Below are 27,344 nucleotides of genomic sequence, written 5' to 3'. Positions count from 1 at the left end.
GGGCCCGCGGGCGGGGCGGGGTGGGCCCAGCAGAAGCGCCCTCCCTCACAGCTGAAGTTGGATGCGAGAGGGAGGCGGCGGCTGCTGCTCCGCGGCGTTTGGAAGATGGCGCCGCCGGTGACGGAAAGGGGGCTGAAGAGCGTCGTGTGGCAGAGTGAGTGCGGTGGGGCGGGGGCTGAGAGCGAGAGAGGAGGCCGGAAGCGCCGCCACGCCCGGCCTGGCCGTCCTGCCCCGGACCGGCGTTCTCCCGGGGAGCCGCCGCGGGCACTTGTTGCTTCGGGGTCCCGGTCCCCGTGAGCACTTCTCCCTTCCCTTCGCAGCCCTGTTTCTGGGCCGCGGCCCTGTCGCTCGCGTCGGCTCCCCCTCGCCTCGGCCGGCGCGGGCCCGGGTGCGCGGCCCCGGCGCGGCGGCGTTTCCTCCCGCGGGCCCGGCTCGCGCCGCTCCGCGGCCGCTGCGGTCCGGGACGTCTCGGGTCGGGACGGTGCGAGCCCCGGGCTCGCCCGCCCCGCCCCTGCTCCCCGCGCTGGAGTGCCCGAACACTGCCGCTTTTTCGTCGTGTTAGAGCCGGGGAGGGGTTTACAGCCATCAGGTTTTAGTGTTGTTAAAAGAAACATTCACTGTCAGAACACAGCCTCCGTCCTCTGTTCCTGAAGGAGCCCACTTTTTGTCCCTGGTCGCGGAGAAGGGACCCCCGGAATGGGTCATCTCGGGCAGCGCTGCACCCTGGCCTCTGCCCCGCACGCGCCGGGCGCTCCTGCCGCTCGGGCCGCGCTGTCTGCCGGCCGCTGACGTTCTGCCCTTTCACTCGGGATTTTCGGAAACGTCTCCGAACACCTCGGCCTGCCGGGTCGGAGGAGGAACGCGGCCGCCCGACGGCCAGAACCGTCGTCGTTGGGCGCAGCTGGGTGCAGAGTAATTATGGTTCGGTTGTGGCCGGGGAGCAACATCTAATTAGTGTGTCTGACCCCGGCTTGTTGGGCGAAGAACGGAAATGACTTGAGTTGAAATTCTGGGAGTTACAGAGTTGCTTGGGTGAAATGAACCCCACATCAGCAACTGACATACCAGGTGCCAAAACCCAGTGTATAAAGAGAAGAGAAAAAAGGGAAAAACCATCTTTTTAAAAATTGGATAATTATAAGGTTGACATTTTGTTTTTCAAGAGTCACATGGCTGACTTACTATCTATGGTATTGCTTTAAAATCGCAATTGCAGTTAAATACATTTATATGAAAATGGGTGAAGAACCTGGGTCGTATAAATACTTTTCAAGGTATATAATGGTCCTTCGCGTCAGCATTTTCCAGCGGGGAAAACGGTGAGTGATAGTAATGTCAGTCTCCATAGCATGGGACTGGGCAAGAGAGGGGCAGGTTGGAGGTAAGAAAGTTTCCATGTTGGGCTGTTAGCCTCCCGAGGTAGCGTCAGGATATCCAGATGGAGCACGGGATAAGGAAGACGGGACACTGCAGGGAAGGAGAGAGAGAGAGAGGAGCTGAAAACAGCCCTGGTGTGGCTCAGTTGGTTGGAGCCCTTGTCCCATAGACCAAATGGTGTGGCTCAGTTGGTTGGAGCCCTTGTCCCATAGACCAAATGGTGTGGCTCAGTTGGTTGGAGCGCTTGTCCCATAGACCAAATGGTGTGGCTCAGTTGGTTGGAGCGCTTGTCCCATAGACCAAAAGGTCGCAGGTTCAATTCCTGGTCGGGCACATGCCCAGGTGGCAGGTTCGAACCCTGGTTGAGTGTGTACGAGAAGGCAGACGATTGGGGTTTCTCTCTTTCCCCTTCTCGCTCTCTAAAAGCAATAGGGGGAAAAGTCCTCAGGTGAGAATTTAAAAAATGTTTTTTTAAATAGTTCTTAGAATCTTTGTGTAAATAGAAACATAACTGAAAGACGAGATGATGATCATTCAGCATTTGGTGAGTGGAGGGAGAGAAAGAAAGGGGGGCCTCTGAGATGCTGGGGTCTGAAAGAGGATGAAGGAGTCTCCTTAGAGGTTGGAGAATCATGCATTTGGCCCAGAAAATGTGTTTCTGGGTTGAAGAGGATGCAGTTACATCTTAGGGTAGAAAGCTGAGTAACTCAGTTCACCCACAAAGTAGGGAGGAAGGAGCAATTCTTTTGAACATTTACTCTGTGCCAGGCACTCTTTATATACAATAAAACTTAGTAAGTTTTAATCTCTGATCCACAGCTGTTACCACAGTTGAACTATTCAAAATAGTCAAAACAGCCCACTGTCCATAGATAAATAACATGTGGTATATCCACACAATGGAATATTATTAGGCAGTAAAAAGGAGTGAAGTGCTGATACATGCTACAGTATTGATGAACCTTGAAAAAGTGTGCCAAATGAAAGAAGCTAGTCACAAAGAATCACATACTGTGTGACTATTTGTATGAAATATCCTGAATGGACAAGTCTGTAAAGATAGAAAGTAGGTGAGTGGTTGCCTGCATGAGGGGCTAGGGGTTCGGGGATGTTGGTTAGGAGAAGCATTTCCTTTTGGATTAATGAAAATGCTCTAAAGTCAATTATGGTGATGGATGCATGACTCTGGGTGCACTGAAAGCCATTTAACGGTGCACTTTGGGTGAATTGCAGGTGACCATTAAAGAACATAGGTTTGAGCTGCACAGGTCTGCTTATACACAGACTTTTTCAGTAATTACTTGTACTGTTTACGATCTGGGATTGGGATTCTGTGGATGTGGGAAGCCAACTATGCACTGATCTGTGCCGTTTTATGTAGGGGCCTTGAGTATCTGTACATTTCAGATACACGAGTGTGAGAGGGGCAGGGTTGTCCTGGAGCTAATCCCTCACAGATACCGAGGGACTACTGTGGTCGGTATCTTTTGGGGGAGTCAAAAATTATACATGGATTTTTGACTCCATGGAGGTGGCACCCCTAACTCCCTCCTGTTCAGAAGTCAACTGTATATGGTATGCAAATTATATCTCAAAGCTATTTTTAAAAAGCCTAATACAGTTATTAAATACAGACATAGTTTTCACACCTTGGTCTTTTGGCTGCAGAGTTAAGGTGTGACCTGTCTGTGACTTTCTGTGTTCAAACCTTAGTTCAGAGCCCATTCTGGTGCGGCAGCCTTTTAACAGCCTCCAAGTCTTTGTTCTTTCTCACTCCAGTCCACCTGGCAGGTAGCTGCCCACGCAGTTGTTCTGGAACAGCAGTCTGCTGTGATCTGCTTGAAGACCTGCAGAGACAGTGCCCCCAACCCCCCAGTTGCCTAAAGGTCATTTAGAAGTCTGCTTTTGAAGACATGTCCTGGCCCCAGCCTGCCTTGCTACCTACTTTTCCCTTGTGTAATCTTGACATACAGCTAGTCGGTACTGCGTGCTCGTCTCTAAATCTTCTGCCTCCACATCCTGATGCCGGTGGCGCTGGTCTTCACCTTTCTCAATTTCACCCGTTCTTCAAGTCTCAGTTCAGATGAGGCTACTACCTCCATAGTGGCTTCTCATTTTAACTCAGCCTCTTATATTTCTGTAGCATTTAGTTTATTCTTCTCAAATGGCACGTCTCACTGCTGCCTAGTGGGAGTGGCTTCCTGAGGGCAGGCGCAGTATTGTGTCTTCCGGAGCTTAAAATTTGGAACAGGCCCTGACAGAGTGCAGTGGTAAACAGTGCTCGTTACAAGTAAACAGATCAGTTTATAAATTTCCCCATTTTTTGCTACCTAAAGTCCCCCACTTATTCAATAAATATTATTGAACTCATAGGGACTATAGCAGTAGAAGGCAGACAAGTCCCCAGCCTTCTCAAACCTTGCATTCAAATGGGGAATAATAGAAAATAAATATGCAAACAAAGAGTAAACATGATTATTTCAGTTTGTGAGCTACAGAGAAGGGCTGTTGTTAGGTAGGTGGGTCGGGAAAGGTATCTCTGAATAGGTGACATTTGAGCTGAGACCTAAAACATTAGAAGGAACCAGTCTTGAATGACTACCTGTTTAAAAAAATCAACTAATATTTTGAGTGCAAAAGACTACATTTATTTACAAAACTAATTCCCATACTTAAAATGCTTGGTATTTCTTATTTGTCACTTTTTGTTACAGGGAAGTGTTGGCAAAAATATCACTGGTAAAAGGTTTTAAATAAAAATATGTTGAAGTGTATTTAGAAAGTCAACATACCACCCACACACAAAAACCAGTAATTAAGTCAGCCAAAAACAGTTTCAAGGCACCTTTCTTTTTTTCCTCTTATTCAGTACAGTCTTTTCTCTTTCTTGTCTGTGCACACTAGTCTAATGTAATGTCTGTAATTCATATGTTAGAGAAAACAGAGTAAATGAACCTGGGAAAATTACAAGTAAAAGTAATCACAATCTATTTGAGCCAATTCTTTAAAACAGTTAGTTAGTTAGTTAGTTAGTTTGTTTATTTATTTATTTACTTATTTTGAGAGAGGGGGGAAAGGAGGGAATAAGAAAGAGAAACATCAAGGTTGCCTCTCATGGGCCCCCAACCAGGGACCAGGCTGGTAACCTAGGCATGTGCCCTGACTGGGAACTGAATCAGTAGTGTGCTGAACCGCACCAGCCAGGGTGAGCTGATATTAAATCATAACCTCTTCCCCTTTTCACATTTTCCTTCTAGTCTTTTTATAGCCTGATTTTTAAAATTATTTGCCATTTTTTACTTTTTTAAAACATTGGNGAGGGGGGAAAGGAGGGAATAAGAAAGAGAAACATCAAGGTTGCCTCTCATGGGCCCCCAACCAGGGACCAGGCTGGTAACCCAGGCATGTGCCCTGACTGGGAACTGAATCAGTAGTGCGCTGAACCGCACCAGCCAGGGTGAGCTGATATTAAATCATAACCTCTTCCCCTTTTCACATTTTCCTTCTAGTCTTTTTATAGCCTGATTTTTAAAATTATTTGTCATTTTTTACTTTTTTAAAACATTGGCATATTTTTCATGCTCTTTTATCATTTTTGTGGTTAATGTCTTTAATCGTCATTAAATACCTCGATGTGGCAAAAAAATTAATAGAAAAGATTGTAAAATGAAAGTAATCTAGCTCTCAACCCAGATCCCATCTTCCTCTCCAGAGACGGCCAACAGTCAGGTTTTTTCTGAATTCTTCTTGAAGTTTTGCTGTGGCCGGGTAGCTCCGTTGGCTAGAGTGCATCCAGATACACCAAGGTTGTAGGTTCTATCCCCAGGCAGGGCACATGCAAGGAATGCGGAAATAAGTGGAACGGAAAACAGAAACAGTGTTTCTCTCCTCCTCCCACTGTTCCTCCATCCCCCCTTCGCTCCCTCTTTCCCTTTCCTTTCCTCTATCTAAAGTATTAGTAAGTACAAAATAATTCTTGAAGTTTTCTATGCAAATATAAGCACATATAAACTATGTTTTGGTTTTAATCAGTTAGTTTTGTCTTTATGTCTTTTTTCATTTTGGTCACCTCTTTAACTATAATCTCAGTTTGAGGCATGTAGGTGCTTAGTCTTACATTGTGTAATTGAATTCAGTTCAGGGAGAGATGGGCCGTCAGATTTGTGGGAAACTGAAGGACTGCTGGGGTGACGGGAAGTGGGGAGAAGTTGGTAAGAGGGTACAAGCTTCAGTTAGAGGGTGAATAGATTCTGAGGGTTACAGCCCTGGGCGGTGTACCTGAAAGTTTCTTGGAGAATAGGCTTTAAATGTTCCCCCCAAAAGTAATGGAATTATGTGAAGCGATGGAGTTATTAACTAACACTAAGGTGGTAATTATACTGTAATTATGCTTATCAAATCAACACCTGTACTCTAAAGTTATACAGTGTTGTATGTCAATTATTTCTCAGTAACATTGGGGAAAAGGAACTGAAGGACTGACCTGATAGGTGAAACTCTGATGATGAATGTGGTCTCTGAGGAAGAGTTTGGAGCTAGCCCTGCAAAAGTAAGAGGACTGAGTCCTGGGATATAGCCCCATTGAGAGTGCTGGGGAATGCACATAGGTCAGGTAATTTTCATTGGTGCTAAAGGAAACACCTTTTTAGTTCCGTGATGTTAGGTGATGCATCCTTTGATTCCCGTCCAAACATAGCCTACCTGTGACCCTATCACTTTTTATCGATGCCCGTAATCTATGTCTACAAACTAGTTCTTTCTTTGTTATTTATTTTTAGGAAGCCTACACTGACTGCCTAGGTACCCTCAGATTCCAAGGCAGCACTCCCCAGTAGAAATACAATGCAAGCCACATATGTAATTAAAAGTTTCCTAGCAGTCATGTTATAAACCAGTAAAAAGAAACAGGTGCAATTAATTTGAATGTATTTGGTTTAACCCAGTATATCCAAAATTATTGTTTGAGCATATAATCAATAGAAGAAATACTTTACATTTTTTTTTGTGCGAAGTCTTTGACATTTGGTGTGTAATTTGTATTCGCAGGATATCCCAGTCGGGCTACCTGCATCTCAGATGCTTGATAGCCCCATGTGACTAGTTTCTACCATGTCGGACAGTGTGGTTTCTAGGGGTCTAAAGACTAAAGAGATGAGTTCTGCCCGGGGAACTCTTCAGTCTGTTCTACTGTGAATTCCATGAACATTCATTTCCTAAGAGAAAGACGTAAATCCAATAAAAAACAAGCAGAATGTCTTTGATTTTTCAGCTTGTTTGAGGTATACGGGAATAAAGAAAAGGAAGTAGAATAATATTTCAGTGTTGAGCTCTCTCTGAAAAAGTCCTTCATTTTTTTTTAAATTTTATTTATTTACTTATCTTTAGAGGGGAAGGAGAGAGGGAGAGAAATATCAATGTATGGTTGCCTTTCATGCGTCCCCTGCTGGGAGTTGGCCTGCAGGGAACCAGCCTGCAACCCAGGCATGTGCCCTGACTGGGAATCGAACCGGGATTCTCTGGTTCGCAGGCCCGCGCTCAATCCACTGAGCTACACCAGCCAGGGCTGAAAAAGTCCTTCATTTTTGCCTGTAGGGTATCAGAGGCAGTGCTTTGCACTGAGCTTGTGGTTAAACGCTTCAGGCTTTTGCCACAACCCTCATGTAACACTGTAGTCTTCCTGGCAAACACACAAACACCTTAACAAACATTTCTTGACACTTTCAAACCTTCTTAATTACAGTAAAACCTTCCAGATCACAGTTCTTATGATGAGTATTAGTAACTCTTAATAAATATACCCTGTGCTTCAACATGTCATTCTTTATAATACGATGCCAAAAATTTGATGGTAAACTTCCAAAAGCATTAACTTAAAACAAATATAAATTGGCCCTGGCCAGGCAGCTCAGTTAATTAGAATGTCATCCCAATTCACCAGTGTTGTGGGTTTGATCCCTGGTTAGAGCACATACAAGAAGCAACCAGTGCGTGCATAAATAAGTGGAACAACAAATTGTTGTTTCTCTGCCTCTCTCCCGCCCACTTCCTCTTTCTCTCTCAAATTAATAAATAAAAGAAGCAAAAAATATATAAATTAGGAAATAGAAAAGTTTAAATGAATTATATAAACATTTCGTTACCAAGAATTAATGAGTTACTGTAATTTACATTTTAATTATGTTCATTTATTACATAATACATAATACTGTAGTTTTCAAAGTAAATCGAAGATTAATGAAACCTAGTAAATGTGGGAATTGCCTTATGAAGTAGAGTAATAGATATTTTTGTGAATTGCCTATGTGAATTCTTTTAATAGTAAGAAAAAATAGTAATTTATAAATATATTTAGATTAGTTTTAAAAATCATTGCAAGAAACATTGATAATTATTGATTATAAATTAAGGCTGGATAGTATATATTTGTATCCTTATACTGTGATATATTTTATGCAAATAATAATGTAAATCAGGAAGAACATTACTTATCCAGTTTTGATTACATCTGATGATGTAATTCAGCAATGGGCTAGTTAGGGATTTTCCTGTGGGTATTTTTTTGTTTTGTTTTCATCTTGCTTATTTGGGATTTAAGTAAATAAGGAAAAACAAATCAGATAATACTTTCAGAAATATTTTCCAGATGGTTATATACTTAAATATATTAGCCTTTTTTATTATATTATTCAAAAGAGAAATATTTTACAGTTTAAATGTTACCATATAGGCTAGGTTATAAAGAAAAATGGAATTTTACATAGAGTTTAACAAGTATATATGCTTTTTATGTAGCTTAGCCGAATTTCAAATTGGATATTTCCCCAGCTGTCTTGGACCTTTTAAATACTTATTCTGTTTTCATATTTCTGTTGATAAAAATTCCTAAATCTTTTCTTTTTTTCAGAGATAAAAACAACAGTATTTGATGACTGCAGGAAAGAAGACGAATGGAAGGTAGAATTTACTTATTTGCTCTTGTATTGAGCCCTTTAATATATTGTCCTTGTTATACTTCTGTACGAGTGTGGAGTCTGCAACCAAACCACTCGTGTTCAAATCCTAGTTTCACTTGGCGTAGCTATGGCTTCCTGGGCGGATTACTTGATCTCTCTATGCCTCTGTTTCTTCATTTATAAAATGGGAATAGTGGTACCTCATAGAATAGTTGTAAATATTAAAATGAGTTAATCCATGTACAGTGCATACAACAGTGCCTGGAACAATTATTATTCTACGAGTGGCATTCTATAATTTTATGAAAATTTGGTGTTAAAAATAACATACATTTAAAATGAATGTTCTCAGCTTCAAAATGGAAATATTTTCACTCACTCACTTGTATATAATAACGGCATGTACGTATACTGAGAAACTAAATCTCCAGGTCATGCAAGTTAAAAGATAAGTTGAGATAATTCTGCCTACTGTCCTGATATCTTCATTTTATGTTATAAAAAGTTTATGAGTTTGAGTAGGTTTAATGGATTAAATTGTTTTCTGTGAATTTTTATCAAATGTTTATACTATTTTTACATTTATATTCAATTGAAGATAATGCTTTTAGATGAATTCACCACTAAGCTTTTGGCATCATGTTGCAAAATGACAGACCTGCTGGCGGAGGGTGTAACTGGTAAGTGTTAACAGTACTCATCCGGAAAGCTTTATTGTGATTGAGAAGGTTCGAAGTGTCAGTAGATTTTAGTCAGTAATTGTGTTTGTAAGGGGCTGTGCTTTATGTTTTAGTAACTCTAGCCATAATAATTACACTGGGCATTCTTTTCTCAGTGAAACTTCGGAATAACCTTGGTAACTCAGGTTTTTCCCCCATCAGCTGAGTGCCTCTGAGTTAGTTGCCTTGTTGAGTTCGCTCTCCAGATCTTTTACTCTTACGTAGTTATTACAGTTTTGTACGTTGCTGTACTAGGTTTGCCTCAGTGTTTTGATGAATGTTCATGGTTTGCATGAATTGCTTTTAAATGGGTAGTAAGATTTGTGTCATAAAATCAACTTTTATATATAATCATGTAATACTGACTTTGTAAGTTTCTCTTTATTACCTAGAAATGAAGTGATGAATTATAAATTTGAATCAGCTTTAGTATATGACTATGAAAAAATTATGCTGCTACAAGTTTTCTCTGTCACCTTGGACAGGTTATTTAACTTGCTTAAACCTCAATATCCTCATTTGTAAAATTCTTATAGGGTTATTATGATGTTTATCAGATAATTCATGTAAAATGCTTAACCTGGTGTATGGTGTCATGCTTGCTATTATTGAAGTAGAATATTTTGAAAAAGAAGTACATATTTAATTCTTAATGTCTTGGTTTCTCATGGCATGTTGATTGCTTATGCTGGGAGACCTAACTGTGAACTAACTGCTTGTTTCTCATGATGCACTCTTAGCCCAGAGTTCAGTCTTAGGAAAAACACATTTTTAAGACTTTTCACTTTATCAAACAAAGACAAAGAAAATGTTAAACCCAAGATATGTAAATGTTTCCCTATTATTATAAATAAGTAGTTAGTAATGTTTATTTTCAAAATGATTTGAATGTATAATTATTTGGTTCTATAAAATGACTTCTTTTGTTAGTTGTAGAGAATATTTATAAGAATCGAGAACCTGTCAGACAAATGAAAGCTCTTTATTTTATCTCTCCAACATCAAAGGTGAGTATTTTGAATCTTTAAAAAGATGTTCTTCAGTCTTTTTACTATCTCACAGAAAATTCAAAGTAATAAAATACCCTTTATTAGAAAAATAGTGCCATAAACTGGTTTGCTTAGGGTTTTTTCTGTGTTAAAAGATTGTTCCATTTGCATTCTTCTCACTAAAAATATGCAAGTGAAAAATTCCTATCTCTTGAATATGAGAAAGCAGAATTAATTGGATAAGACTGTTACGCGTTTCTTTGAATAACTTCTTACTCATGCCGTTCCTATTTAGTCATAATTTTAAAAAAGATTGTATTGTTTATTTTTAGAGAGAGAGGGAGAGAAGGAGAGAAACATTGAAGTAAGAGAGAAACGCTGATCAGTTGCCTCCTGTGCCCATCCCAGCTAGGGGCTCAACCCACAATCCAGGCACGTGCCCTGAGTGGGAATCAAACCCACGACCTTTCACTGTGCAGGACGACACCCAAACAACTGAGCCACACAGGTCAGGGCAGCCATAATTTTTGAGAGGATTAAAATGTACTTAAAAGAAGTAATCTTTGGGCCTGGCTCGTGTGGCTCAGTGGATTGAGTGCAGGCCTGCAAACCAGAGGGTCACCAGTTTGATTCCTAGTCAGGGCACATGCCTGCATCGTGGGGCAGGTCCCCAGTAGGGGGTGTGTGAGAGGCATTCACACATTGATGTTTTTCCCTCTCTCCTTCCCTTCCCCTCTCTAAAAGTAAAATAAATCTTAAAAAAGAAAAAATAATCTTTGATTAATTTTTTATTTATCTTAGTGATTTTCTTACTACCCATGTATGTACATGTGCAGGCATGTGTATGTGTATATATATTTTTTATGTCAAAAGAATTTCTTTAGTTTATAATCCAGCCATGATTTAACTCATAACTTAAAGCCAAACTTTTAGAGCTAAATAAATTATCAAATTCCTTTATTCTGTACAATATCTAAGAATACATTTTCTAATACATATTTTGGCTTATTCCCACCTATAATGTTAATCTGGCAATACCAATTTCTTTTCTTCTAACTCTGGCAGACAGTAGGAAAAAACCCATATGTTCACTGTTTAGTCTCTACATACTGGCTGCTGGTGGGTTTTAATGACATTTTATATTTTATTCATGATATCAATTCAGAAATAAAATTCATGATTGGAAAAGATGCAAGCTAAAAGTGCCATTTTTCAGCAACAAAATTGGCAGAGGGTTTTTTAAAAGTATATGTATATGTATATAAGTCTTGTATTCTAGCTATTGGTATGTAACGGAGCACATACCAGTATAAACTGCTAGTGGGAGCATAGATTGAGACAGCCTTTTTGAAAAATAATTTGCTTTTCTTTGTCAAGAAGTTTAAAACATCCATATGTTCAAGTTTATTATAAAGAAGTAATCAAATAAGTGGTTATGTTAAATTCCTAACAATAAATAAATCCAGTTGAATTCTTAGCATTAACAATTAATGGTATGAAAGACTGTGACCATTAAAAATGACATTTCTAGGAAACTTTAATGCTCTAGGTAAAAGCTTATCGTGTCAGGTGACAAAAGCAGGACACAAAATTGTATATTCAGTGAAAGAACAAAGGGTTTTGTACCCGAATGTGACTCCTTTTTCTACCACAACCCACTCCAGTTTCTCTTCCTGTCCTTCGTCAAGTACCTGTTGGGTCCTTCAGGCCTCTGAGTACAAGTGAGGCCTTGGACTCCTCGCACCCTGGTGGAGAAGCCAGCGCGAGCCTTCTTTCCTCGGGGCTGGGAAAGCACCTGGAGACCAGATCAGATCATTCCTGGCAAGGATCATGAATGATAGATTTCTGGAAGAGTTTGGCCCTAAGAGGTCTGTGAATCCCAGGACAAAAGTCAGTTGGGTGTCTCGGAAAAGCCCTGATGGTTTGCTTTTACGCCTATAGCCCTCGGGGCGAAGCTGTTTGCCTTCCTCCTCTGGTAGAAATGCCTCTGCTTAGGGTTCTCCACCAGCCAAACCTAAGGCTCAAGAGGGAGTTGTCCAAGTAGAGAACCTAAGGCTCAGGTCGAGCTGCTAAAGAGAGGAAGTTCAGTAAGAATAAGGAAAACACATCTACAAAATACAGCTGCTTGGAGAGGAGGGTGACAATCGGAACAGAGAAATAGTACGCATAATGAGATTCTAGTTAGCACATAAAAACTTCCTGAAGCTCAGAAGTGGGATATCTCAGTTAAATGGTTAATTGAAGACAAAGATAATCACTACTGAAATTTGAATAGTAGTCCAGAAGATCAAAATGGAATATCTATCTATAAGCAAAAACAAACTCTCAGAAATCATGGAGGAAAAGAGACTTGAAGAATAGGTCCATGAGTTCTAACAGAAATACAGAGAGATTGCAGAAAACGGAGAGAATGAGGAGAGAATGGTTCTAGATGTTCCAGCAGGAGAAAAAGGGACAGATAGAAGAGAATTAAATTTTTGTTCTTATTTTTTGCTTCCAGACCACTATCTTTGAAAATGAGCAGTGTTGAGTCATGTCCTACCAGGCTCTCTTACCTGCTGTTCCTTCTTTTGCAGTCATCTGCCAACCTCTGGGTTTTCATTCTGGTCCCTTGACAGTTCTAGCTGCTAGCCCACTGTCATGCTCTTCCCTTCGCCAGTCGTCCTCTCAGAGGTTTCAGTGTCTGAGGGCAATACTTCCAGTACTTCCGTTGACCTGTCAGCTCCTCCGTCTGTTGCCCGCCAGTGGTCTTGTCTTCTGTGTCGCTGCAGCTCCCACTTGAGCATTCCTACGTTTCCTCACTGCAAAACAGCGCTCTGTTCATACATGTCACCTTCCAGCTTACTACACTTCTAGCTGTCACCGGCTAGACAACACAGTGTCTTATGAATTAAACTTTTAGGCAGCTACGGTTTTATTTTAGCATCGAAATAAAATAATCTTAGTTATTGCAAAAGCTAAGCATTTAATAAAATATTTATTAACATCTCACCTTTTTTTAAGTCTGTAGACTGTTTTTTACGTGATTTTCCAAGTAAATCGGAGAACAAATACAAAGCAGCATATATATACTTCACTGACTGTAAGTAGCTTTGTAAGTCATTGCTTCATTGTTAAAAATTCTGTTAACTACAAAATGTTTGTTAAAATATTCCAATACTAGTGACTTTCTGTTTATTCTAACTAGATTAGAAAAAAATAAAAAATATAAGATCATATGTATGCTAATTCATGTGAAGGTGATAGAAAATTTAAAAATCATCCCAAACTAGTTTCAAAAGACAGTCATTTTGCTGAGAGGTTGGCGGAGAGGGTTATCCCTCAAATTCTGTGCTGATGACAGGAATAACTCTTTTTTTTTCTTTTTTAAAGATCTTACTTATTTGCCCTGGCTGGTGTAACTCAGTGGATTGAGCTCGGGCCTGCAAACCACATGATTATGGTTCGATTCCCAGTCAGGGCACATGCCCAGGTTGCAGGCCAGTTCCCAGCAGAGGACACACGAGAGGCAACCATACATTGATATTCCTCTCCCTCTCTCCTTCCCTTCCCCTCTAAAGATAAATAAATAAGACCTTAAAAAATAAAAATAAAAATAAATTCTTCCTGCCCTGGCTGGTGTAGCTCAGTGGATTGATCCTCAGCCTGTAAACCAGAAGGTTGCCAGTTCAATTCCCAGTCAGGACACATGCCTGGGTTTTGGGCCGAATCCCCACTTAGGGGCATGTGAGAGGCAACCAATCAATGTAACCCATGTATCCCTCCCACACTGACGTTTCTTTCTCTGTCCTTCTCCTTCCCTTCCCCTCTCTCTAAAATGTAATATAAGTAAGATCTTTTTTTTAAAAAAAAATATTTTATTTATTTATCTTTAGAGAGGAAGGGAAGGAGAGAAAGAGAGAAATATCAATGTATGGTTGCCTCTCGTGAGTCCCCTGCTGGGAACTGGCCTGCAATCCGGGCATGTGCCCTGACTGGGAATCGAACCTCGATTCTTTGTGGTTTGCAGGCCCGTGCTCAATCCACTGAGCTACGCCAGCCAGGGCTAAGAATTCCTTTTTGAAAGAATGTTTCAATCGGAGATTTGATGATATAATAAAAAATAAGACCATTCAGGGGGGCACTGAAGAAAATGCCATCTGTTCGGCAAATACTAAGGGAGCAAATGGATCACATTTCCCTTTCTCTGCAGTACGTTGAGATAGCACCTCAACAAAGCATCACAGAGAAGTCCAGAGACACACATAATTCTGTTTTATATTGTATCTTACATAATTACACTGCAAAATAAAAATGTCATTGATCTAAGTTAGGTCTTGGCCTCTTGAGGCTAAAGAATTTCATGTTAAAAGACACTGGCAGCCAGTGGCTGATATTCTAATCTAGATTTAATGGAACTATAAACAGGTAGGTTAAAAGGGGGAAGGAAAAAAGGTCCAGAACTTACTGACATCAGAGAAGTTCCTGTAATTACAGGAAAAAAAAAAAAACAGTTGCTGTGGTATGGCCGCACTGAGTGACTGACTTAGAAAAGTAATGTAGATTCCTAAGAAGTTCTGAAGGCCCTACAAAATTTTGTTCAGTCGTGAGTTAGCATCTGATTTCCCTTCCTGACAATTTTAGTTTGCTCTGCTAGCAGCTGTCTGAGGAAATACATCGTAGGTCACGGTGGATATGAATGGGGAAGTTGGAATTTCTGGTGTCGCCCCCTTGACCAGCATGTATCTGCTCTATAAAGTGAAGAACAGCGTTTATCACTGTCCTCATAGTAAATTACTTCGTGAAAGTCAGTAACTTATAGAAAAAAATGTTCTCAGATGTTAGAATGATTTATTCAAAAGAGTAAAAATTTAGATGGAGTTAAATGCTTTGATTTTTTTCTTTTATCCTCTCAGTTTGCCCTGATAGTCTCTTTAACAAAATTAAGGCTTCGTGCTCCAAGTCGATAAGAAGATGTAAAGAAATAAATATTTCCTTCATTCCACTTGAATCTCAGGTACTTTCTTTTTTATTTTTAATTTTAGTTCATAATGGATTTTAAAATTTGGTTTTATGAGCTTATTTATTAATAAGGGATATATTACTTATTATGTATTTTTAAATGTTTTACTTATGTATTTGGGAAATTTTGAGCAATCCACAAACATTTCCCATGATGAAGGGAAGAACATGAGCACTTTATTAGAGTCCAGCATCAGTACTGAAAGTGGAGCTTACATTTCACATCTGCCGCGAAGTCCTGTGCACGTCCAGCCGCACAGCTTGGTTAGATTGTGGGACCAGGTTTCGAGCACAGTCTCCGTTAGTGGGCGGGGAGCTGCGCAGGCACCGGAGGGTTGGCCCGGCTCCACCTCCACAATCTGTGTGCCTGCTGCTGCTGCTGTGATGGGTTGTTTCCGAGAAGCGAGGGACTGCATGTGGAAGGAAATGCAAGGAAGTTGTCATGATCCATCAGTTAACCTATAAGGTTTATTACATACCTCCTTTTACACTCAATCCATTATCTTTGGCCAAGAGGGATTACTGTTATTTTTTAAAAATAAAAATTAGTTTAGTGGGGAACTCTCAAGCCCAATTAGAGAGCTGCTGCTTTTGTATTCTTCAATAACACAATAATGGTAAATCTCTAATCCAAGTCCTTGCACATAAGTAAGTGCTTTTGTTAGCTGAATAAATAGGTCTTTGAGGTCACTGTGTATATGGTAAGACCAATACTATGGTGCAATGTTGTATCTTTTTAGGAAGTATTTCTCTATTTTAAGGACATGAAAAGTATAAGCTAAAAAACTGAAGATACGTATCAGCTATGGAAAATTTCTAGATTATTGTCTAGATTTTTAGTATATGCCAGATATAGGGACCAATTTCGGCTTTGTTCGGTTTCTTTTTGCCGAGTATTAGACTTTTATTCCAGTCTGATTACCTCAGGTTCCTTCACCCGTGCACAGGCAGTGAGCAGCAAACAGTGCTGTGTGTGTGAAACAAGAATTGAAGGGGGAGGTGGGCCAAGCAGGAAAGGGCAGCAAGAGAAGAGGGGATGGGGTCGGATGACAGGGAAAAGGGGGTTTTGATTAGGGGAAGGCACAGTTGTTTCAGAAAACCACATCGTCGGTGTAAGTGTTTTTTAATGTCCCATATTATAGCTGCATTTTTCTCAATGTATTTTTAAAATCAGGTCTCCAAATTGACAGCGTGACTTTTTTTTGGCCTCGCTTAGGTGTATACTCTTGACGTACCAGATGCGTTCTATTACTGTTACAGTCCAGACCCCAGTAATGCAAACGGAAAAGATGCTGTAATGGAAGCGATGGCTGAGCAGATAGTTACAGTATGTGCCACCCTGGATGAAAATCCCGGAGTGAGGTATAAAAGGTAAGTCATCCAGTAGCATCTGTTTATGTTGTCTGTTCTGTTTGCTCTCCAGTGTAAAGGTGTGTCATCTCTGTGCTCATGTGCATTAGTCGCAGAACTTTTCCTGCAAAATTATGCTGTATTTCTAGAAGATTTAAAGTGTGATGTTTAAATTTTAGAGTAACCAGTAGCCTCTGCTGCTGAATTTCAGAGCTTACATTTGATGATTTACAGGCCTAATTTTTCATGAGTTTAATGCTTAGAGGAAATGCCTGTGTTGTCACGCAGAGGCTGCAGTCTTACCTTTAATGTTTCATTAAGTTTCCCCCCAAATTTAAGTGGCCATATTATCTGGATACCAGTCATGGTGTCTAAGTGTTTGTGGTATCTAATCCTAGTGGCAATCTTAAATAAAGACTTTGGGAATTTTTTTAAGAGGAAGAGTTTGACTTTAGTACTATGTACTTTTATTTTTCAAAGATCTTATTTATTTATTTATTTATTTATTTATAGAGGGGAAGGAGAGAGGGAGAGAAACATCACTGTATGGTTGCCTTTTGTGCATCCCCTGCTGGTAGTTGGCCTGCAAGGAACCGGTTTGCAACCCAGGCATGTGCCCTGACTGGGAATCGAACCGCGATTGTCTGGTTCGCAGGCCCGCGCTCAATCCACTGAGCTACGCCAGCCAGGGCTATGTACTTTTATTTTTAAAAATAAACTTTACTGCAAATATGTATATGGCTTGATAAATCATTCCAAAATTAACATAACATCTAACATACCCACCAAGAAATGGAACATTAACAGCATCTCAGTTACTAGCCCCTCTTCCCTCCCCTGAGGTAGCTATCATCCTGACTTCTAACACATTATAGGGCTGTCTGGTTTTGAACTTGATATAATTGGAATCACACAATATGCTTTGTTTCTTTCTGGCTTCTTTGTTCAGCATGGTGTTCTGAGAGTCATCCACGTTGTTGTGTGTAGCCAGAAAGCTCATATTTCAGTCTCGGCTGGCTCAGACTCTTCTGCCCTCGCTTTCCTTGTCTGTGTAGGGGGAATGATAGCAGTACCCACTTCCTAAAGTGGTTGTTAGAATAAAATGAGTTAATATTTGGACAGCACTAAGAATGGGCATGGCACTAATAAAATGATAGTGGGGAATACCCTCTACCAATAAGAAGGGTTGTCACTCATTTCCCTTTTGAAAAGTTCTCTAAACATTGGCATTCATTGGGTCGGTTGGCTGAATTGTTTAATTTCAAATTCATGTAGTACTTTTATATTTGTCATATTATTCTTAACCATTAAAAATTACTAGTAATACTTAGAAAAAATATATAGTAAACCTCCTTAATTCAGGTGTTACCACACAAGCTCTTCACTCACACCTCAGGTATTGGAAGCGTTCTTTTTCTTACAGGCGATGTGCTCATTACATCCTTACGTCAGCGGAGAGTTAAGTGGGTTTCCTTCTGCTGAAGCTTCCTCTCTGTTCAGGCGTCTGCCCGGTGATTGGCTCTGTTCAGGGAAATGAGGAAATGTAGCCAATTTATAATTGAATAGCTCGCCTATGGACCTAGTTTGATAACTTGATGCTAGGGGATTATAAAAGTAAAATAATCCTGTGGGGATTTAAAATTCTGGTTTTTTGCATAATATTTATTTATGCCTTATGGACTTCTAAAGTGTAATTCCAACACAAAATTACTACCTTTTGAAAGTATTTTAAAGCAAAATATGTAATAAATCATTCCTTATAGTTGCTGCTTTATTTATTTTTAAGGTATAGAACCTAAAGATTCTTTAGCACTTGGAAGTCCTCACAGTGAGACCCTGCACTTTTGAGGTTGGAGTGCTGACTGAAGAGCCTTTCTCAACATTTTTCTTGTAGACTCAGAGTTATAGTAATGCCCCTGGTCATTAAGTTACGATTTAGAGTACGGTTTTTGTCATTTTAGAAGACAGTGATATATAAGATTTGATGCAAAAGACTGTATTGAAAAGTTGACTGTTAGAATGTGAGAAAATCTCACACTTCCAGTGGAAGGAATAATTGGTCAACTATTTCAGAGAATAATGTAATATCTAGAAAAGGTGAAAATGTACATTTTCTATGACCCAGCAATTATACTTTTCTTTTTTGATTTTGAGAGAGAGAGAGCTACCTTGACTAGTTGTTCCTCTTACTTATGCACTCATTGGTTGGTTCTTGTGTGTGCCCTGACTGGGGATTGAACCTGCTACCTTGGCACATTGGGATGACACTCCAGTCAACTGAGCTACCTGGCCAGGGCTGTGCTTTTAGATGTAATATATCTAGAGAAATATGTACGCGGAGATATATGTACAAAGATGTTCATTTCAATGTCATTTGCACTAGGATAAAATTGAGAATGAGAAGAAATATCCTTCTTTAGGGGAATGAGTACATAGCATCTAATATAACTGTATGATAGAAGTATATAGAGAAGTATATAGAGGACTAAAATGAATAAATTTGATACATGTGCCAATATATGTAGATCTCAAGCATATACTGTCAAAACACACATATATGTGTAACGGCATGAATATATATATATATATATGGCCGGAAGAATACACACTGAATTCATGATAGTGGTTTTCTTAGGGGTAGGGGACAGAGGTAGAGGTGAAGACCAGAAATTGGGAGGGAAATAAAGGAACTGCAGTTTTATTTATAAAATTTTCTTTACATTAAAAAAAATCTGAAGCATATGCAATAAGGTTTATACTTACAAAATCTAGACAAGTTGATATATTTGATATATTATTATTTGAACTTTTTGTAAAATCTTTTAAATTAATAAATGGCATGGTTTAATTTTAGAATTCAACTTTATAATATTATAAAATACATCTTGAAAGATAATTGTTTGAACATTTTTTCCACTTTTAGTAAACCTCTAGGTAATGCCAGTAAGCTCGCCCAGCTTGTTGAAAAAAAACTTGAAAACTACTACAAGATCGATGAAAAGAGCCTAATAAAGGTAATATATAAAAGGCAAATAGTTATCTTGCCTAATATCTAACTTATTTCTTTATAAACCAAGAAACTGTTGTTTATTTTTTGGTATTGATTTGGGACTCATTAACATAGATAATAGTGGAAACCTTAATAGACAGTATGGTTTAGTGGGGAAGATCCAGGTTTTACAAGTACTGTGTCCAAATCCTAACTCTTCTGCAAGAGATAAGGGGACAGTCACCTACAAAGGAGTTCCCATCAGACTGTCAGCTGATTTCTCAAAAGAGACCTTACAGGCAAGAAGGGGCTGGAAAGAAGGATTCCAAGTCATGAAATCCAAAGACCTACAGCCAAGATTGCTCTATCCAGCAAAGCTTTCATTTAGAATGGAAGGACAGATAAAGTGCTTCTCAGATAAGATCAAATTCAAGGAGTTCATCCTCACCAAGCCCTTATTATATGAAATGTTAAAGGGACTTATAATAGAAAAAGAAGGTGAAAAATATATCAACAGTGAAAGGACAGCAAATTCACAGTTATTAACAACCACACCTAAAACAAAAGCAAACCAAGAGGACAGCTAGATCAGGAGCGGAACCATAGAAATGAAAAACACATGGAGGGTTAGCAACAGGGGAGTGGGAGGAGGAGAAAGAGGGAGAAGGTACAGAAAATAGCATAGACGGTAGGTAGAAAATAGATAGGGGGAGGGCAAGAATAGTATGGTAAATATAGAATCTAAAGAACTTGAGACACGTGGTCATAAACTAAAGGGGGGAATGGTGGGGGAGGGGGTGTGCAGGGTGGAGGAGAATGAAGGGGAGGAATAGAACAACTGTAATGGTATAATCAATAAAATATATTAAAAAATTAAAAAAACAAACATTCTAACTCTTCTGTTTAACTCATAGAGATGTCAGTTTGGGCAAATTATGTAACTTCTCTATGCCTAAGTTTTCTTATCTATAAAATGAGGATAATAAGAGAATACCTATTTTATAAAGTAGTGAGAGGATTAAATGAGTTAATATATATAAAGTTCTTAGAATAATGCTTGCCACTAAGAAAACGTTTCATAAATGTAGTTACTCCTGTTATTACTAGCTCTGTGACCCTGGACAAAGTATTTACTCTGAGTTGTATTTTCATCTGTGAAATGGATGATATACCTTGTTTGGTTGGTATGAAGATTACATGAGTTATGCGTTTGGCATGTACAGTACTTTAATAAATGGCAGCTGTTGTTATCTTGTGAAGATAGTATGAAGTAATCAAAGACTAAGGCCATAACTCGAGGAATACCAGCATTTAGGCTTGGGCTGGAAAGTGAAGAGCCTGACAGAGGTGCTGCCAGGGGGCTGGGAAGCCATGTGATAGCTGGGGAGTGGAAGGAAGAAACTAGATTGCTTAGAAGAGGTGGGCAAGGAAACGCCCAGTTACAGTGCTTTGTAGTAAGTGGAGTGAGAGAAGGACACGGAGAACGTGATGGGAACATGGGCCAGGCCCTACTTCTACTCTAGCCGGGGTCCTGGAAGGCGTCCTGGAGGAAGAGGCCCTTGAGCTTGAAGAATGAATATAATGTGATAGAAGAAGGATTTTATTGCTTGGATAACAGATTTTGGGAGGCACAGATAAAAACACAAAATTCACAGTCAAACATCTTGGCTAGAATGGAGGGTATAAGCTTAGATGTGTTAGTTTAGACTAGGTTTTGCTTTGGAGGTCTAGTGAGAGCTGTTGTTGGTTGTAGTCAGTGGCTCAGTACGCGTAGCATAGCAAGTAGTTAATAAATGTTTATTGAATGAGGGAAAAGAGACACAATCAGTATACAGTGATTATCCTTTAGTTTCTCATGATTTCAGTGAAAAAAGGCAAAATCCACAAACATACATAATAAAATGCATCCTTCCCATTCTTCCTGCCTGGAAAATCACATTTTTTCAAATGATCTATACCCTTTTTCCTTCGTATATGGACCTGACAAAGTGTTACCTTCATTCCCTGAGCCTGTCCTGACATCAGGTCAACTGGTGCTTCCTTCCATGTCCTTTCCTAACCCCAAGCCCTGATGTAGCGGCTCTTTCTCCTTTTCGTATTCTGAAGACTGTTAACTTACATATATGGAGGGTTTACAAAGTGCCGGACTGTGCTGTTTCATAGTATTATTACATTGCATCTTTGCAGTGATCTTAAAAGCAGAGGTTCTTGTTATATTTTGTTTTACAATGAGAATACTGAGATATTAACAAGTTGAACAATTGACCCAAAGCCATACAGCAAAAAAGGTGTCAGGGCTGGACTCAGTCCCCAGTTTCGTTCCCAGAGGCCATGCTCTTAACCATTTAAATGAGTGGATGGTTGATCAGACATTTTTAAAAGATCTGTCCTATGTAATTTATCTCTGCTGTATGTAAATAAATAGGAAATATTTGTCTAATGAGTTGTTGTAGGTACCTCTTACTGCTTTGAATAATAATCTCAAGAATTTATTACTTTTAGAAATGAAGTATGAGAAAAGAAATGAAGTATGAAAGATAGTGAAATTAACAATTATTTTTCCCAGGATTATTATTTACTGTTTAATGATTACTGCCATTTGTGAATTAATGAAAATAAGACTTTTATTAAGATTTATTATCCTATCAGGCAGCAGTATTCTAGTTTTAAATAGCATGATGGTTAAGAGCACAGGCTGTGGAATGAATCTGACCAGGGTTTGAATCTTCGTTCTACCACTAACTAGCTATGTGATTTGAGGAAGCTACTTTTAAGCCTAATGCCCTATTGTCAAATGGAGGTAAGAACACCTGTTTCATAGGGTTGCCATAAGAATTGACCGATATGTGTGTTTCTTGCTTAGCAATGTACAGCACAAAGAGCTCAAGTAAAAGCTACTTTTTATAATTTATGTCAGTTTTAGTGTTTATGGGACTGAATCCTAAAAAAATAGATTTAATGCAAGCCAGATGTTGCTTTTTAAAAGGAATTTTCACAGTATTAAGCACATCTTCAATCTAATTATGACAGCTTTTGGTTTTGTAGTCTTGGTTTTCCTCCCTCATTGTGCCACTCAGCTTTTTCTGTTTAATGTGACAGAACTTAGGAAAAGTGTGCTTTTGTTTTCTAAGATAATGGAAATGTGTTCACACACACAAGTGGAAGTTCTTAAGGTAATTGTGTCTTGTTATTCCAGGGTAAAACTCATTCCCAGCTCATAATAATTGATCGTGGCTTTGATCCTGTGTCCACTGTCCTGCATGAACTGACCTTTCAGGCAATGGCGTATGATCTGCTGCCGATTGAGAATGATACATACAAGCAAGTATAACTTCAAGGCCATATACAGGGCATGCACAGACAGCACAGGATGAGAGCAGTTAGTGATTCTTGCAGGCACCAGAAATCTGAAACCTCTGTAACATTTTTTTTTGGAGGCTTTATTCTTCTCTTTCTCCTATAATCATAATCTATTAAAGGTATCTTCACCTTGTAAGTTAATGGATAATTTGACTGCTTTGACGGTTTTTTGGCGTATTTACTTCTTTAACTATGTCTACAACAAAGCTACATGTAAACAGGTTAGAATTTGGAATTTTCACTTAATGTTAAGAGTATATACCGGGCCCACTACTATGTTTATTGAAGTGGAAACCATATTCAAACTGGTTAGGCTGTAACTATTCTGAATAACGTGCCCAAAAGTCTCTGTATGTGTGTCTTGTCAATGTATTTTAAAAGATGAGAAGATTAAATAGGATGGTTATTGAGATAGGCGCAATTTTACCAGTTGGGTACCTATTATTTACTTAACTTTGATATAATAAGTGTATTTACTTTAAAAGTAATGTCAAATACCTGGCTGGTGTAGCTCAGTGGATTGAGCGTGGGCCTGTGAACCACACGATCGAGGTTCGATTCCCAGTCAGGGCACAGGCCTGGGTTGCAGGCCAGTTCCCAGCAGGGAACTCACGAGAAGCAACCATACATTGATATTTCTCTCCTTCTCTCCTTCCCTTCCCCTCTAAAGATAAATAAATAAAATCTTTAAAAAAAGTAATGTCAAATAGAAAGCTAAATGAAAAACAAAATACCATTTCTATCAAGGAACTATTTTGCTATATCTGTGTATCATTTATGAGTGTGTATGTATATATGTACATATATACATATTACATGTTACTTGTTACAATCTCTAAATCCAAATTGCTATTTTTCTGCTGAGATTTACTGCTTCACCTTAGAGAAAAAAGTGAAAATTAGTTTTCTGAAATTTATATTTAATTTAGTAATTTTAATAGATTAAAAGATCCAAACACTTGATAATTATAATAATTAATATTTTTTCTTAAACCAAATATTTTTTAACTAACTTTATATTTTCTCTTACATTTTTATTTGCCTGGCTTCTGAGTTTTTCTGTTATTTTTATTAATGGTAGATGACACAGAAATCAGCATAGCTGTTTTTCTAATACACAGTTAGCTTCAAGCAGTTTATTCAGAATTTTCTAAAGGGATTATTATTATCACTTCTCCATCCTGTAGGTCTCTAAACCTGCATTGTTCAAGAAATTTACAAAAGAGTTAAACTGATGGACACTAAAGGATTTGGTTTCAGCATACAAACGTAAATTTCAGACATTTCTAACCTAGTATATGAAATATTTATCTTAGGTGTTCTAGCAAGCAAAGCACTGTTTTATTTTTTAGGAGTAAGTTTTTTTAAAAGCCATCAGTACTTCCTTTTGTATGAATCAAAGAAGTCCAGCAATAAGGCTAGAAGGAAGCACCAAACTCTGGTGTGTGTTCTTTCATAATTCTTAATGGAAATAGACTAAAAGCAGGAAATGCTAGCTACCTAGAATCTGTTTTTCACCTTGGTGACCTCTTTGCTCGTAAAATGGAATTGTCGTCTTTTGGTATTGTCAGGCTTATAACAGTAATTTTTGTTTGTAAATCAAAGGTTAAAGATATTCTGTAAGTACAAAGTGGCATTTTAAATCACAAAAGGGCTTTTACCCTTAGATGCAGACTTGCTTGTAGTTAAGCTCACTCATCCTGCCTTTGGGGGTCTATGATCAAGACCGCACAGGTAGCCCTGGCTTGTGTGGCTCAGTTGGTAGGGTGTCCTCACAAAGCGAGAGGTCACTGGTTCACTTCCCAGTCAGGGCACAAGCAGAGTTGCATGAGAGGGCCCAGTCAGAGTTGCATGAGAGGCAACCAACCAGTCCATGTTTCTCTCTCACATAGATGTTTGTCACCCTCTCTTTCTCCCCACCTTCCCCTCTCTCTAAAAATAAATGAATAGAAATCTTTAACGGGGAAAGACAGACCACATAGGCAAATGGTTTTATAGGTGGGACCTGTTATATTTTGGGCTATGGAAATACTTATATTCATACAGCAGAAGTTGACATTTATTGTCTACAGTCCAGAGCTGGGAAAGCTCAGTGCTATTCTTCCTAAACTTGGCTCAGGAAATTGGCAGCCCCCTAGCTCTCCAAATGGAAGGAGGCTATCCACTAAGAACAAAAGGAAAAATTGGGGGGAAGAAGTCAGGAAGCTCATTTTAAGTAATTTCAGGAACCCCTTGAATTGCTGCTCACTTCAGTAGAACTGAAAGCGATCACAGTTTTCTCATTCCCTCCCTCTCATTTCCTTTCCCATTATTTTTTTTTAAGATTTTATTGATTTATTTTTAGAGAGAAGGGAAGAGAATGCGAAAGAGAGGGAGGGAAACATCAATGTGTGGTTGCTTGCCTCTCACATGTCCCCTACTGGGGATCTGGCCTGCAACCCAGGTATGTGCCCTGACTGGGAATCGAACTGATGACCCTTTGGTCCCTAGCCCGTGCTCAATCCACTGAGCTACACCAGCCAGGGCCTTTCCCATTTTAAATTTGAGTTTATTCAAGTGATGTAGATTAATAAAATTATATAGGTTTCAAGTCCTTCCCTGTTCTTAAAAAGAGATGTTATTACAGAGTTAGGGAAGAAGAATATACAAACAAATGATGCATGTTTGTGAATTTTGTACCAGCTCTGAAATATCTTCAGTCCTTTTTTAAAAAACACTTTTTTAAAAAGATTTTATTTATTTATTTTTAGAGGGGGAAGGGAGAGAAAGGAAACATCAATGTGTGCTTCTCGAGTGCCCCCCTGCTGGGGACCTGGCCCACAACCTAGGCCTGTGCCCTGACTGGGAATCAAACTGTCTTCAGCCTTTAGTAGTCTGCATTGGCGCTGACATTTTTCTTCTTCACTTCATGGATGTTTGATAGTTATTAGTACATCAACATTATGTTTAAGCAAGTAGAACACAAATTGTATACTCAGTCTTGTTCTTAAAGTTGATTGTAGAATGTTGAGTTTTTGTTTTGTAAATATTATTTTGCTAATCTAAAACTATAATAATGACAGCTAAATCTAACATTTGAAAGTAAACATATCTTAGTAGGCATAGCACTTTAAGTTTTCTTTAAAGATTTTATTTATTTATTTTTAGAAAGATTTTGTTTATTTTTAGAAAGAGGAGAGAGTAAGAGAGAAACATCAATTAGTTGCCTCTTCAGTGCCCCATATTGGGACCTGGCCCACAACCCAGCCATGTGCCCTGACCTGGAATCAAACTGGCGACCCTTTGGGTTGTGGGACCAAACCCACTGAGCCACACCAGTCAGGGAAGCACTTTGGTTTTTAATGTAAGGATTGCAATATGCCTTAGGTTTGAGTGGTATTTACTCATTACCCCCTAGAGTAGTGGATATGTACTCTTCTGTTCTTGAGCTCTGTCTTAAAATTATTGTTTGTAAAAATGATTCTTCCACTTTGGGGGTGTAAAAATAATCTAAAAGTTATATACTTCTGTGTACTTGTAGATATAAAACCGATGGGAAAGAAAAGGAGGCAGTCCTTGAGGAAGATGATGAACTCTGGGTCAGAATTCGACATCGGCATATTGCAGTTGTATTAGAGTATGTGAACATATTTTAATTTTTATTCCATATTTTTGAGCACTAAATATGTGAAAGTACATTTTGCAGTTTTAAAGTGTGTCTGTAAAGCATTATACCATTGTAGTTAAGGAATTCTCTCAATTCGACAGGGAAATTCCCAAGCTTATGAAGGAAATTTCATCAACAAAGAAAGCAACAGAAGGAAAGGTAAGAGTGTGTCTTATTTAACTTAAAAAAAAATAATGATGAAGGTGAATTTTAAAGTTTAAATTTTTTATTTTATCTAGTGAACTTTTTTCCAGGTGATTTCTAAGGTACACAAAAGTAGAGAAAATGAACTCACATGTACCCATTACCTAGCCTCAACATTTTGCCTCTCGCTTCATTAAAGTTTATTTTTAAAAGGCCATTTAGCTACTTTAATCAATGCATTGTTGCTAGGTTTTTTATATTCACGGATAATTTACCTGAATTATGCGTAAATAAAGTGCACAGATCTTAAGTGTGTACTGAATAACTTTGGAATCACAAACTAAATCAAGGTATCAAACATTTCTATCACTCCGAAGGTTCATAGTGCCATAATCTGTAAATAAAGAAAATGTAGCCTGATCCATTTCAGTCTTTATTTGTACACTACCTTTGTTAGTAGTTAATACCTCCTGTCTCTATAATGTGGACTAGAACTGGTGATGGAGGGTATTATTGTTTCCTTCCTAACCTTAGGGGAAATATGCTTGATACTTTTATCCTTGAGTATTATGCTACTTCTAGGTTATTTAGATACATCATTTTTCAGATTAAAGAAGTTCCCTTCTCTTCTTAATTTGCCAACAGATTTTTTAAATCAGGAAGGGTGTTGGATTTCATCAAATGCTTTCTTCGCATCTATTCAGATTTTTTTCTTCTTTATTCCGTTAATGTAATAAATTATTATACAACAGACCCTCCTTGGGTTTGATAAATCACAAAATTCTTTTCCATTATTTCCTTCCATCCAGATTTTTT

At 38.8% G+C, this 27,344-nt stretch overlaps 1 protein-coding gene across 2 annotated transcripts in view; it reads left to right on the top strand.

The window, feature by feature from the left end:
- Positions 1-27,344, top strand: part of STXBP3 (syntaxin binding protein 3) — a 38,523-nt gene continuing 11,179 nt past the window's right edge. Inside the window, exons 1-11 of one of the 2 annotated variants that reach the window (XM_037050431.1) lie at positions 1-154; positions 8,282-8,331; positions 8,929-9,010; positions 9,980-10,056; positions 13,042-13,120; positions 14,934-15,034; positions 16,256-16,410; positions 19,313-19,403; positions 22,575-22,699; positions 26,259-26,354; positions 26,486-26,543. In XM_037050431.1, the coding sequence (XP_036906326.1) occupies positions 106-154; positions 8,282-8,331; positions 8,929-9,010; positions 9,980-10,056; positions 13,042-13,120; positions 14,934-15,034; positions 16,256-16,410; positions 19,313-19,403; positions 22,575-22,699; positions 26,259-26,354; positions 26,486-26,543 (963 nt within the window). In that variant the 5' untranslated portion in view covers positions 1-105. The remainder of the gene's footprint in view (positions 155-8,281; positions 8,332-8,928; positions 9,011-9,979; positions 10,057-13,041; positions 13,121-14,933; positions 15,035-16,255; positions 16,411-19,312; positions 19,404-22,574; positions 22,700-26,258; positions 26,355-26,485; positions 26,544-27,344) is intronic. The other variant, XM_037050432.1, reaches the window with a different exon arrangement.

Source organism: Sturnira hondurensis, unplaced genomic scaffold (assembly GCF_014824575.4).
Source record: "Sturnira hondurensis isolate 20B ecotype Veracruz unplaced genomic scaffold, ASM1482457v3 Scaffold0006799, whole genome shotgun sequence".
Classification (NCBI taxonomy): domain Eukaryota; kingdom Metazoa; phylum Chordata; class Mammalia; order Chiroptera; family Phyllostomidae; genus Sturnira; species Sturnira hondurensis.
This window is presented reverse-complemented; position numbering and strand designations above follow the sequence as displayed.